General features: G+C 52.3%; 2 protein-coding genes across 2 annotated transcripts; one reads left to right on the top strand and one right to left on the bottom strand.

Annotated features, from left to right (window-relative positions):
• Positions 1-635: 635 nt before the first annotated feature.
• On the bottom strand, positions 636-4,692 carry L3040_008478 (uncharacterized protein; the record flags this gene model as incomplete). Its single annotated transcript, XM_007293497.2, has 2 exons — positions 636-753; positions 821-4,692. The coding sequence occupies 2 exons, from the start codon at positions 4,690-4,692 to the stop codon at positions 636-638; spliced, it is 3,990 nt and encodes a 1,329-aa protein (XP_007293559.2).
• An 890-nt stretch (positions 4,693-5,582) lies between these two features.
• L3040_008477 (uncharacterized protein) lies at positions 5,583-11,711 on the top strand (the record flags this gene model as incomplete). Its single annotated transcript, XM_066157068.1, has 2 exons — positions 5,583-11,004; positions 11,053-11,711. 2 exons carry the CDS (start codon positions 5,583-5,585, stop codon positions 11,709-11,711), a joined length of 6,081 nt encoding a protein of 2,026 aa, XP_066010340.1.
• Positions 11,712-12,496: the final 785 nt, after the last annotated feature.

The following is a 12,496-nucleotide window of genomic DNA, read 5'->3' as shown; positions in this document are numbered from 1 at the left end:
CTTCAATCGGTACCCAGACCGCATAAAGAAGTCCATCTTTGAAACCAGACTTGTTCTGTAATAGCAGACTTGTAAAGGCAAGAACCAAGAAAAAGAACACCTGGTGGTTAGTATATACCTATACCTATACCTATACCACATCGCTTTCTTTCCCCCTACCTACCTCTCCGCTTACATTTTACATCTACTGCCGTCGGCCGTACCTCCAAACCAGGCATTAATTAATTACCTTGCTAGAGATGCATAGTAAAGCCGACGTCTTTCATGAGCGCAAAGATAAAAACTTTTTTTTAATTCTGTGACAAGTTGACCAACGTGATAAATCATAAGTTAATCAAAGCCCTAGTATAAGTAGCAACAACATTACAAACCAGCATTGAAACACATCCGTCAACCCCTTTTTTTTGTAACTTCTCATCCTTGTCATCCGTAGTACGTATGTACTGCCGCCGACATTCACAATACTCAATCAATGGTAGATTCATCGCTCGCTCAATATTATTTTCTAGACCTAGAACGCCAACCGCTATGCCGCGAACCCGATACCGATCCCAATCCAATCCTATTCCATACTGCTAAGCTAGTGAAAAAAAAAATTAATTCTTTCACAAGCCCATGCCCCTTGGCCGGTCTGGTCAAATCCCCTGCACCTTGCGGTAACTAGGCGGTTTGATTGCGCGCCTAATGAGTTTACCAGCGTAAGGCGGGATGAGCGAGATGGCCGAGATAGCAAGCACGCGCCAGACGAAGCCGCTATTCTTCTCATTAGTAATCATTCAACAGCAGAACATAAACACCAAGGAGAGGAGAAGGAACTCACAGTGTAACGATAAACCCCAGATCAAAGTAGCCCCCTAGAAACGGAATACTGCCCAGATACAAGAGCGCTGTACCGACCAAACACGCTATCATGATCGGGTGCCACGTCGTGATCTCAAACGCCACCATGCACAGCTCGTTCACAATCAGTACCGTGAAACTCACACTCACCATCCGGGGGCCATCAACCTCCGTCAAGATTTGAGAAAGGCCTTGGATCATGCCGCCTTGGTAGATACTGACGAACACCCAGACGAAGAATGTGCGGTAGGATAGCGAGGAGCCCGTAGTGAGCTCCTTGTAGAGTTCTGGGTAGAGGTTCGCGAGGTTCTCGTCGACGTCTTTGTCCAACACGAGGGAGAACACCGGAGCCATGGTGTAAAGGGTTGCGTAGCCAACGAGGAGCCAGTCTTTGTATAGGCCTTCAGGCTCAAATTTGATGGCGATGCTGTACATAGTCTGGCACACACTGATGATGAGACCTCTGTGAATGACGAATTGCGCCAATTTAGCAGAGCGTTTGTAGCTATTGCGGCCGTGCCAAACGAGCAGCTTGGTGAGGTGGCAGAATTGCGTTATTGAGAAGTCGGCAGCGAGGGAAGCCTGTCGTCCTTCCTTGCCCACGATGCCAACTCCCACGTCGGCAGCTTGGATCATGCTGACGTCGTTACCGCCATCACCGATGCAGCAGATGCGTTTTTTGGTGAAGTCGCGGATCAAGTGGGCGATATCTGCTTTTTGCGTCGGGGAGCAGCGGCACGCGATGACAGCGGGGAGGAGCACGGCGATTGAGATGAAGTCGGTGCGGAAGTGAGTGAGGAGGAGGGAAATGGATTCGCCGTCGATGAGAAGGGCGGAGTCGGTTTTACCGCGTAGAAAGTCAAGCTGGTCCTGCGCGTTGTCTTTGCGTTTGAGCTTGGTGATTGTGTGGATGTATTGGCCACGGGCGACGAGCTTGGCAGAGACAGCAACGCAGCGGGCAGTTTCGACCTTGTCACCCGTGAGCATCCAAATTTTAATGCCGGCGTTGCGAAGTAATTCCAGCGAGGGCTTGACGTCTTTTTGGAGTTTATCCTCGACACCCGTGACGCCAAGAAGCTCGAGGTCTCGTTCAAGGTAGTGGGCGACAACTCGGGCCATGCCTGCATCACGTCCGTTGATGGCAACGGAAGCGTCCCTAAAGTTGGTAGCAAACTCTTTGTACTGTTGAACCGACAAGCGCTTTCGGCCAACGACAAGTGTCCGCAGCCCTTCCCGGGCCATATTACCAGTCTCTTCGTCAAGCCAATCATTTGCAGCGACGATGGAAGTCATAACGGTATCAGCACCCTTTTGGTAGAACCAAATCTCACCAGCTTCAGGGTCGACGTTGCCTGGTTTCTCCGATCCATCCATGAACTGGACAATAATGCCCATTCTCTTGCCTTCGGATGTGAAAGGGAATGCCTCGAGGATTCGGACTCTGACGACAGGACGTCCAGTGTCCACAGACTGGAGGAGCATCCCCTTCCGATCCCGATGAATCAAGCGAAGACCAACCATTTCAGTCCACTTTACGATTGCAATTTCATCAGGCGAGGAGGCTTGGTAAGAGGTAAATTGTTCGCCTGCCTCGTCCTCTTCAACAGTCGGGGTGACACTGTGGCATATAGCCAAAGCCAGAACAACGTCTCTGACTCGGGATCCGATCTCTCTGCGCGTTCGAGTGGCTGTGGCAGTCGTTGAGGCCATGAAGGTAGATGAGGGTGTGATGAGCAATGCAGGGTTATTTGGATCCGCGGAAACGGGAACCGAAAAGCCCTGCTTGATGTATGCCGTCACCTCGTCCATAGCTTCATTGGCGTAGGAAACAGTTCCAACATGGATTTTCTTCATCTCCATCTCGTTCTGTGTCAGTGTACCAGTCTTGTCGCTTAGCAGGTACTCGATACGACCCAGCTCTTCAGGGATAGTACTGGTTCTGACGACAGCACCTTCAATTCCGGCATCCCGTTGGATGAACCTTGAGTAGACACTCTTGCCCATATCTAAGTTTACACGAAGACTGATAGGGACGATTGTCGAAAAAAGAACCAAGAACCTCATGATCTTGACATACCACTTGACGCCGTCGACATGCTCGAATCCTTCCAACGCCACCAGGATGATGGAAAGCGAGAGAGTTAAACCACACAGAATCTTGGTGAGCGAGTTTATCTCATACTCGAGGAGACCTGTTTTCGAGCGGGATTGAGAAGTTGAAAGAGCGGATCTAGTTTCGCGTCCAGTGTAGACGACGACAGCTAGTGTTGTGGCGTTTGATGCTAGCACGGTGTTGCACCACGCTGTATTGTCAATTGTTAGAGGAGCCGAGGTGGAGTTCACGATCTCATTGCCCATGGGGGATGATCTCGGAAGGTACGGATCATAGCCTCCTCTGTCTTTGGGAAGTAGTTGGACTGTACCAATGAATTCGTTAACTTTCCTGTCTGGCTTGCTAGCCACAACCCGGAGCCGTACGAATTCAGCCGGGTCCAGCGACTGAGTGAGAGGAGATCCCAATCGAAGCTTCCAATCGGTTTCTCCATCAAGCTGATCGGTTCTGATGAATGTTTCTCCAACACCTCCCGCATCAGCAGAAGGGGTATTTCCCAGTTCTGATGTTGACTCGCGAGCATCAGCTGTAGTGGCGCTGGTCTGCTCAATTGCCGGGTCTGATACCGGCGATACAAGCAGTGATTCAGGAGCCGCAGGCAGGCCATCTTCGACTACTACAGCCTCATTCATGAAACTTTTCAAGATAACCACATCCGCCGGTAGTCGCTGATCCTTGCCCATCTTCAACACATCACCAACCTTCAAATCCCTCGACTTCTTGATCACTTCCCGCACCTCCGAGGACGGCAAGTGGCGGTCTCCCGGGCCTTCCCCATTCTCTTCTTCCTCCTGGATATCGGACAGCCTGTCCCGTTCGACGAGCGATCGACCTCTAGACTTCAAATTCGCCTTCTTCGACTTCTTCGCCCGATAGCGATCCTTATTCCCCACCCCGGGCTCATCGAAGCACAATACCGTGTAACCTTCGGAGTTGGCTTCCGCATCCCTCTTTCTCCGTCCAATATCATCGAGTGCCTCCTTACCCAGTGTAATCGACATAACAAATACCAGCGGCACAATATACGTCGATAGGTATCCTATCCTCAGCGCTGGAATAGCCTGCGAAAGCGCCACGAGCAGAAAGTACATATTGAAGAAGAAAGAGAACTCGTTATACAAAGTGCGCGGCAAGAAACTGATGGGGGTATATTTCGCATTGGAGATGGCATTAGGCGTAAAACGCGCGGATTGAGCGGTACCGACAAAGACTGTCCGTGAAGATGCCGGATCGTGTTCCTCTTCTTCCGTATCATTGTTTTCTGGGGGTGATTGAGAGCCCGCGTTCGAGAGGAAGCTGGGGAGGCGGATGTGTGAGCCTAGCTTGTTGAGGGCATCCAAACTCGGCTGCCGTCTATGGCTGCCCTTGGGCCCGGGCAAGAGCGGTGCATCATCCTCAGCAGAGCGCGAGCTGCCGGCTGATAGTCTGTTTGCTCCATCCAGATCCGGGCTTTCGTTCAGCAGGCCGTGCAGGTCCTCTGTATTCGCATCTCTGTCCCGTCCCAAGTCCCCGTAGCCTCGATTGCGTTTCCCGGCCCCTCGCAGCCCACTCATACGCAGATTCCGTAAGGGTATAGGTATGTGACCGGTCCTGCGCTCTTCCTTGGGATGGTCTTTGCGGGACGAGGGACTGGCTGTGGTAATGGGGTCAAGCTCCTGGAGGTCGAGATCGAGGTCTGAGTCCGAATCATCCGCGGGCGAATCGGGAGCATTTGGTTGTTGATATGCACTCGACGACATGCCTCATTGATGCGGTGGACGTGGAGTGTACGGTAGGGTCCAGTGGCAAGAGGTTGTGGTTGTCGTCTTTGGTTGTTGCGGTTTGGATCAATATGTAGGTACAGATGGGATATGTATTCCGTGTTCGTATACTTTCGTACTTTGGTTGCAGCCTTGCGGTCATCCAGTCCGTCCAGTCCGTCCAGTCCGTCTAGTCCGCACGTTGATTCTGGCCGAGAGGTGGATCCGGTCCACCGTAGTCCGAGCTCATGTTTTGTTTTGTTTTATTGTTCCCCTTTGTCAAAGCGAGGAAAGCAATGGATGGATATATAAGTGCCAGAGCCGGGTGTTTTTGGAATATACCCAAAGCCCAATCTCTCCCCGGAGATCAAAATCATCTATCAGTTCGTTACACATTCCATTGGTGGGCACTGCACACTGCACTATAGGACTATTCTGTTCTTCTTCATTTCCAAAGTATAAGTACCGGTACCTGGTGGGTGGGCTTACGGGGTTTCAGTCAATGCCGGCCCGCCATACTCAAGCCAGATTACCAGATTTACCCCCATCGGAAAGGGAAGGCTGCCGTCGACCACCACCTTACCCGACCCAACCCAACCTAACCCAACTCAACCCGATCCAGAACCATATCTCACCAACCTCAAACCATGAATTTCCCTTCACTATAGCAGATTTCAATGCCTTCGCCGCCCAACACATCATTTGATAACTTCTTTCACTGAAATCCTTGTACAAGTACGTTCGGTTCCGTTTCGTCCCTTCCCTTTCTTCAGCTACGACGATGCGATACCTACCGGTACTCTACGAGACATGGGAGACGGACAGCTGGCTGACATGACATTCCGACTTCCAGTATTCAGTTTCTTTGCGCACCACATACAACCACCGCAATGGAGCCCGCATCCCAGGCATCATGGCATCCTGCCTTTATGCCCAACTCAACCGCAGAGGCAGCCGCACTGAATGCCCCCGAATCCCTAGACTCGAGTCCGCAACCAGCACCGGACCCCAGTCTCGAGTACGAGTCCGACGCGCCTGCGCCTGCGTCATTTACCGACGAAGTCCAAGGTGCTGACGGGACGGGAAACGTAGATGAGGAGACACAGGGAAATGATGCCCATCCGGAGCTTGGGGACTTGCGAGATGCGCTCACCACGTCGCTGGCCAGCCCGGGGGGCGTAGAGCTGGACGAGAACTTGTGGCACCAGAGCGCCGAGGAGACGCCGACCATGGATCAGGAGAGAGGCGACTTCCCTTCGAATGGACCTCACGATGCGAGTAAGCGTATGAGCACGCTGTCTTTCGCGAGAACAGTTTCGGAAGAGGTCGGTTGGGGAGAGGAGGATGATGTCGATTCGCAATGGAACATGCAGAGCCCGGACAACGACCCTTTCAAATCGATGGTCCAAACAGACAGGACAAACTCGTTCCCTGCGGTGCCACCGGCACCATCGACGGGTTTCAATTCTTACGGACAGCAGCTGGCCCACAGCCAGGCCGAGGATATTATGAATGGGGTTGAGCAGGAGTTAGCCGAGGATCTATTTCAAGAGAAGGAAAATGTCCCTGTGACCGAGCCTTCCGTCCATAGTCCCACAAAACCAGAGGGCTTCCAGTACTTTACGCAACATGAAGAAGTGGACGACAGTGAGCTACAGTTACCAGATTATGGGCAGACTTATGGGGGAAACGTCAGGCCGGAAGAAGACCAAGATGCCGAAGCTCGCTTCGCAGAAGGCCTTCCCTTGGTCCAACACGAGAATGAGTACATGCCAACCCAGTCGTCAATCACGAGTGATCCCTTTGCAACAGCCGATGCGAACGAGGAGGACTTTTTCGCCCAAGTTAATAAAGTGAACAACGAAGCAGAAGCGTCGATAGTTCCACCGCCTCTGGAGAGAAAATCCACAACGCAAGTTCTAGATTCTTTGCATTATCAGACCCATGCGCAAACTCACCAGGCTATTGCGGAAGAAGGTGCTATCGAGAGCTCCAATGTTTCAGTGGAACCATCTACTGGCGGGGGAGTTGCTGCCTTATCAAGCACGGTTCTCTCACCCGGACTTGGTGACACTGAAGCCGTCACTCATGATCAGTCGGAGCCACTGGATGCGGATGAAGGAGATCTTGCAGCGAAGTGGGAAGCAGCCTTGGCTGGTGATGAATTCCTGGCCGACGACGACGATGAACTTTTGCCTGATGATGATGAGCCGACGGAAACCGCGGGCTTTGACCCGGCGGCAATTTTCGGGAGTGACGATGAAGGGTTTTTGGATGATAACGATGAGACTACGAATGCCGTGGTTTCACAGAAGGCGAACCCCCCTCTTCCAGCACCAGGATTTAATGGTCACATGGCTGGCAGTCTCACTGGAACTGCACAGCGCTCTTCTAGCAGCAGTAATCAGTACATCCCTGCAGGAGCCACTACAGCTCCAGCTCTAGTTTCGAGGAACTCATACGCTCCTGTTGCGCCTCTACTGACAGATCTTTCCCAGCCAAAAGGTCCAACTGGAGTACCGTCCCCTTATATGTCGCCATCAATCTCAAACTTTCAATCTATGCCTGCAAGACCGGAAATTTCAAAGGCGCAAAGTTTTTCTGACAAGGCGAAAGGAGGATATGCATCACCTTATGATCTCCCGATGGATGTTGTGAAGCCTCGAAAGAGAGTAAGTACGCAACAAATGAATCGAACTCCCCAAACTCCTGCAGACATGGCACCTCCAAGGAGTAGCAGTATGTATCACACGTTACCTCGTGGCCCTTCTTCAAGCCTACCACCCCCTACAAGTAGCCATGCCCAGCAAAGCCAGCTACCCCCAGGAATCGCTCAGCAACCCCAACCCCCTTTACCCCCGACTGTCAAGAAAACCCAAAGCGGGTTTTTCGAGGAATTGCCCATGTCCCGACCGAAGCCAACCTCAAGACATACGAGCGGGCTTGCGTCCCCTGCCTTGGGTCCTTATGGGCACCCAGGTGCTGTACCTCCAATGGGCACAGGGCGATCCCCGTATGCTCCTCCGCCTACTCAGCAACCTCCGAATCAACCACAGCCTGCCCAACAACACCTCGCACAACCTCCGCTACAGACACAAGGACTGGTTACTCCGGCAAGGGTCAGCCCCTACGCTCCTTTACCGACTGGAAACGCACCCATGCCAGCCATTTCCTCGCGATATTCTCCGGCACCTCCACCACTACAGCACAGCCAAACAGCCCCGCCTCCAGCTGCTCCGTCGCGATACTCACCTGCCCCTCCCGGTCAGAGATCCGGATCATATGCGTCAGTTCCTCCAGTCAGCGCTCAGCCTCCACAGCCAGTTCCTGTCCTTGCACACCAACCTCGGACTTCAAGTCCATTGGCTCATTTCGAACGAAATCATGAGGCACGATCCCACAGCTCCTCTTCTGAGGCAGCAAATTTGAGTAGAAGGACCAGTTACTCTGGTTATGAGTCTAGTACAAGATCTCAACAATTGCCACCTACCAGGGAGGTCGAGGAGAGTAGTCAATTCTCTCCAACATCACAGAGGAATTATGGCGAGTTGCAGAACCAATATGGCCAGCAGGCGCAGCCTCCTGTGGCACGTCAGACATCGACTCCTCCACCTCCTCATGGACTTGCTTCCAGACTTGTAAGCTCCCCATCAAAGCGAGCGACGTCCAACTATCAGCCTCAGCCAGCTGGCCATGGACCACCTCAACCGTTTTTGCCCCCTAAGAGATCTCAAACTCAGTCTCCAGGTACTGGACTTGCTGGCCCAAGACCTGAAATGACTGCTACTGCCCCATATCAACGTCCGGCTTCTGTCGAGGTACCACCCTCACCAAGAGCCAATAACAGCTATCAGTCGATGTCGGCTGTGGCTTCAGCTGGACGCCCGAGAGAGTTTTCCGCGGGTCTTCCCTATGTCACCCCCACAGATGGTCGAGAGAACGATCCGTTGCAGAGGTGGAGGGGTGCGCCTGTCTTCGCTTGGGGCGTTGGCGGTACCATCATCACCTCACTTCCTCAAGACATTCCCCGATATGGCATGAACGCCCAAGCTATGATCATCCGTAGTCCGGGGACAGTTAAGATTAGAAGCATTAAGGATATCGATCCTCTTCAAGAACGTCTCACTAGCTTCCCAGGGCCACTGAAGGGCAAGTCAAAGAAGAAGGATGTCTTGGCGTGGCTGACTTCCGGCATTGATTTTCTGGAGCAAAATGCATCTTACCTGCGAACAGTGCAGACGCTTTCCCATGAAGATAAGCGTATTGAGGAGCGGATACTTCTCTGGAAGATCCTCCGGGTTTTCATTGAGCATGATGGCACACTGGAAGGCAACGCAGTTGTAGACAAGGCTGTTCGATCTGTTTTGTCGCCAGGACTTGATGAGCAAGGAACTTCTGCTCCGCTGTATGCCACTGGCGCAGAGCTCTCTGGCATTCAGCCGTCGATAAACACAGCGACAAGAGCCGACCCTGTAGACCCTGCAGCCGTCGATCAGCTGAGAAAGCACTTGCTACGCGGTGATCGCGAGAAAGCTGTATGGGATGCTGTCGACAAACGGCTCTGGGCTCACGCTATGCTCATCTCGAACACGGTATCAAAAGATCTGTACAAGCGAGTTGCCCAAGAGTTTATTCAGAAGGAAGTGAAGATCATCGGAGATAATGTCGAGCCGCTTGCAGCTTTGTACGAGATCTTTGCAGGCAACTTTGAAGAGAGTATTGATGAGCTTGTACCGCCTTCTGCCCGAGCTGGCTTCCAGATGGTCAGCACATCAAATGCTATAGGACCTTCAAAAGATGCTACGGATGGTCTAGACAGATGGCGAGAAACACTTGGACTTGTGCTGAGCAATCGAAGCGCAGATGATAGCCAAGCGCTCAACGCTATGGGCAAACTCCTCTCTGGTTATGGTAGAGCAGAAGCAGCCCACATTTGCTTCCTCTTTGCCCGAAACCTTTCCATCTTTGGGGGTATTGATGATCCTCAAGCAAGCATCGTGCTTGTTGGATCTGATCATCTGAGACAACCACATGACTTTGATCGAGAGTTGGAGCCAGTTCTGCTTAGCGAGGTTTTTGAATACGGAACTTCGTTGTCAAGCAACTCGACCATCGCAATATCTAGCCCTCATCTTGCGATATACAAGCTACAACATGCCAAAATCCTTGCAGAGTATGGTTTCAGAGACAAGGCCTTACAGTATTGCGACGCCATCACCGCCTCTATCACCTCTCAGACCAGGAGATCGCCATATTACCATGCTTTCTTGGTAAGCGGAGTTGACGACTTGAGCAAACGCTTGAAGCAGTCGCCCAAGGACGAGACATCTTCATGGATCTCCAAACCGAGCATGGACAAAGCCAAGGGTTCCGTCTGGGCTACGTTCAACAAGTTTGTTGCAGGCGATGAAGCCGATGCCTCTGCGTCTGTATCGAGTGCCACCAACGCACCAGACATTGGGCCATTTTCGAGAATCGCAGGTGGCACGCCAATCATGAGCAGGGTTCCATCAGTCGCTGATATGTATGGCGCACAGAACAGCGGCATTGGCATTAATGGTAGTGTTCCTGCGCCAACCACCAAAGCAAGTTCAAGATATGCACCTGGGCCTTCTTCTTACGGGAATCACGATATGTCGTCTGGTCCATCATACGGCTCTCAGCCTCGAACATCGCTGGATGAAAGACCGTCGGGTGAATTTCGTAGATATGAGCCTCAAAGAGAGATGTACACGCCTGTCAGCCAGACTGTCAGTCGTCAGCCTAGCAACCAAGGTAATAGCTACGCGCCCCAGAACTCTTCTAGCTACACGCCTTTTGGCAACTCTGGGTCCTCTTATGAACCTTCACCTACCTTTGCCTCACAAACCCCGGTCACCGAACAGCCCCCTCCGAATACCAACGGCCCACATCAACCTTTGAGCTCCTTCGATGGTCAGCAGCCCTCTCCATACACTACATCTAAACCTTCCTCTTTACAGCAACCCGCTTCGAGCTCTGATTCTCCGGCTCTAAACAACTTTGATCCGCCTTCCCGAGACTCTGAGCCGACCGCGTCAAATGGCTATGAAGCGCCTTCGTGGGAGCCTCAAGGTAGTGTTTATGAACCTCCGTCGAGCGGCTATGTTCCATACGAGCCCAACGACGAGCCTGATTCCCCAGTAGAGGCTAAGCCAAAGAAGAAGTCATTCATGGACGATGATGAAGATGACATACCAGGGCTCCAGGCAGTTCCTGCCTCTAGAGAAAAGACCAAGGCAGAGAAAGATAGGGAAGCCGACGAGGCCTTCCGGAAGGCTGCTGAAGCAGATGGTGAGCAACTCTTCTCCCCTAGTACTACTCACACTAACACCTCGCCAGCACAAAAAGACAAAGAAGCAGCACCGGTAAAGAGGGGCTGGGGTTTCGGCGGCGGCTGGTTCGGTGGCGGAGGCAAGAAAGAATCCCAAGACATGGGTGCAGCGCCCAACAAACCTATCAAAGCAAAGCTCGGCGAAGCCTCATCCTTCTACTATGACCCCGAGCTCAAGCGCTGGATCAATAAGAAAGGCGGTGCTGAAGACATGCAAGCCAGGAGCGCTACTCCACCACCTCCCAAAGCAGCAGGACCGCCCCGCACAGCATCCGCACCCATGCAACCTTCACAGGATTCGACAAACCCAGCAGCTGGCCCTTCTACCAGCGCACCTCGCCCTATGCCTATCGGCGGCGCACCCCAAATGCTGGCGCAGAGAGCCGTCAGCGATTTCACACATATGGGCCTCCCACCCTCCCCGCAAAGCGACGACGGTGGCGGTAGCCTCAACGCAGCACCTCTCATGAATCGTTCGCAGTCTAACGGTAATCTGAGAACTAGCAGGCCACCAAGTGCGCCGCCCAGTCGACCGGGCACGGGTATGAGCAACGCGAGCAGCATCGACGATCTGCTCGGTCCGGCTATGCCCCGGAAGGCGGGGGCGAAGGGAGCGAAGAAGAAGGGGCGCGGGTATGTCGATGTTATGAGCGATAAGGCTTCGTGAAATCCTTCCTCTCTGAGGGGATCTGACGATGCATTTTGAGATGTACATGGGCCTGGATTGTTGACAGAGGTTGGATGAGCGATACTTGACGAAGATTAGAGGGAGGGGAAGGAAGAAGCGGCTTTTGAAGTGATACCCGGGTACTTTTTGCTTTCTGAATTGGGAGCGGGCGAAATAAAGTTGACGGAGACGAAGGATAGAGAGGTGGTGTGTACTTTTCATCCGTTATGCACGGGAGTAAATGAAGAGACAGAGAAGAGAAAAGTAGAAATGGAATAGGGGTGGGAATGGGATATTGGGGGGGGGGTTCAAGGGCGGGCCGTTGTATCATAAATCTTGGTCACTGCGACTAAAAGTTTGGGAGGGAGCGAGGTGTTTAGTTATTGGTATTTTGTTGTAAATCTGTATGTACGATACTCTTTCTCTCTCTCTCTCTCTCTTCTCTCGCCCGCCTGCCTGCCTACTTGCTTGCTTTCGTGTTTCTTAATCCGTCTTGTTGGTACTAACCGTGGTGTTTTGTTAGATGTTAGATGTTAGATGTTAGAGGGTATATGAGTGAGTGAGTGAGTGAGTGAGTGAGTGCGTGCGTGCCAAGTGGGTGTAGGTGAGTGATAGCACCAGCACTAGCTAGCACTATGACTGAACAGACTTTGTAGATATCAGTTAGTCTGTTGGCTTATGAGCTGAATAGTTAAGTTAACGTGGTGTTTTCAGAGGAGGGCCGTGGACGGGAGGGTATGTATGTAGCGTGTAGCGCTTTGAGGTGGCTGCTTGGCGATATGTAC

The sequence above is a fragment of the Drepanopeziza brunnea genome (genome assembly GCF_022702325.1).
Source record: "Drepanopeziza brunnea f. sp. 'multigermtubi' strain 214-2 chromosome Unknown ctg16, whole genome shotgun sequence".
NCBI lineage: Eukaryota > Fungi > Ascomycota > Leotiomycetes > Helotiales > Drepanopezizaceae > Drepanopeziza > Drepanopeziza brunnea.
This window is presented reverse-complemented; position numbering and strand designations above follow the sequence as displayed.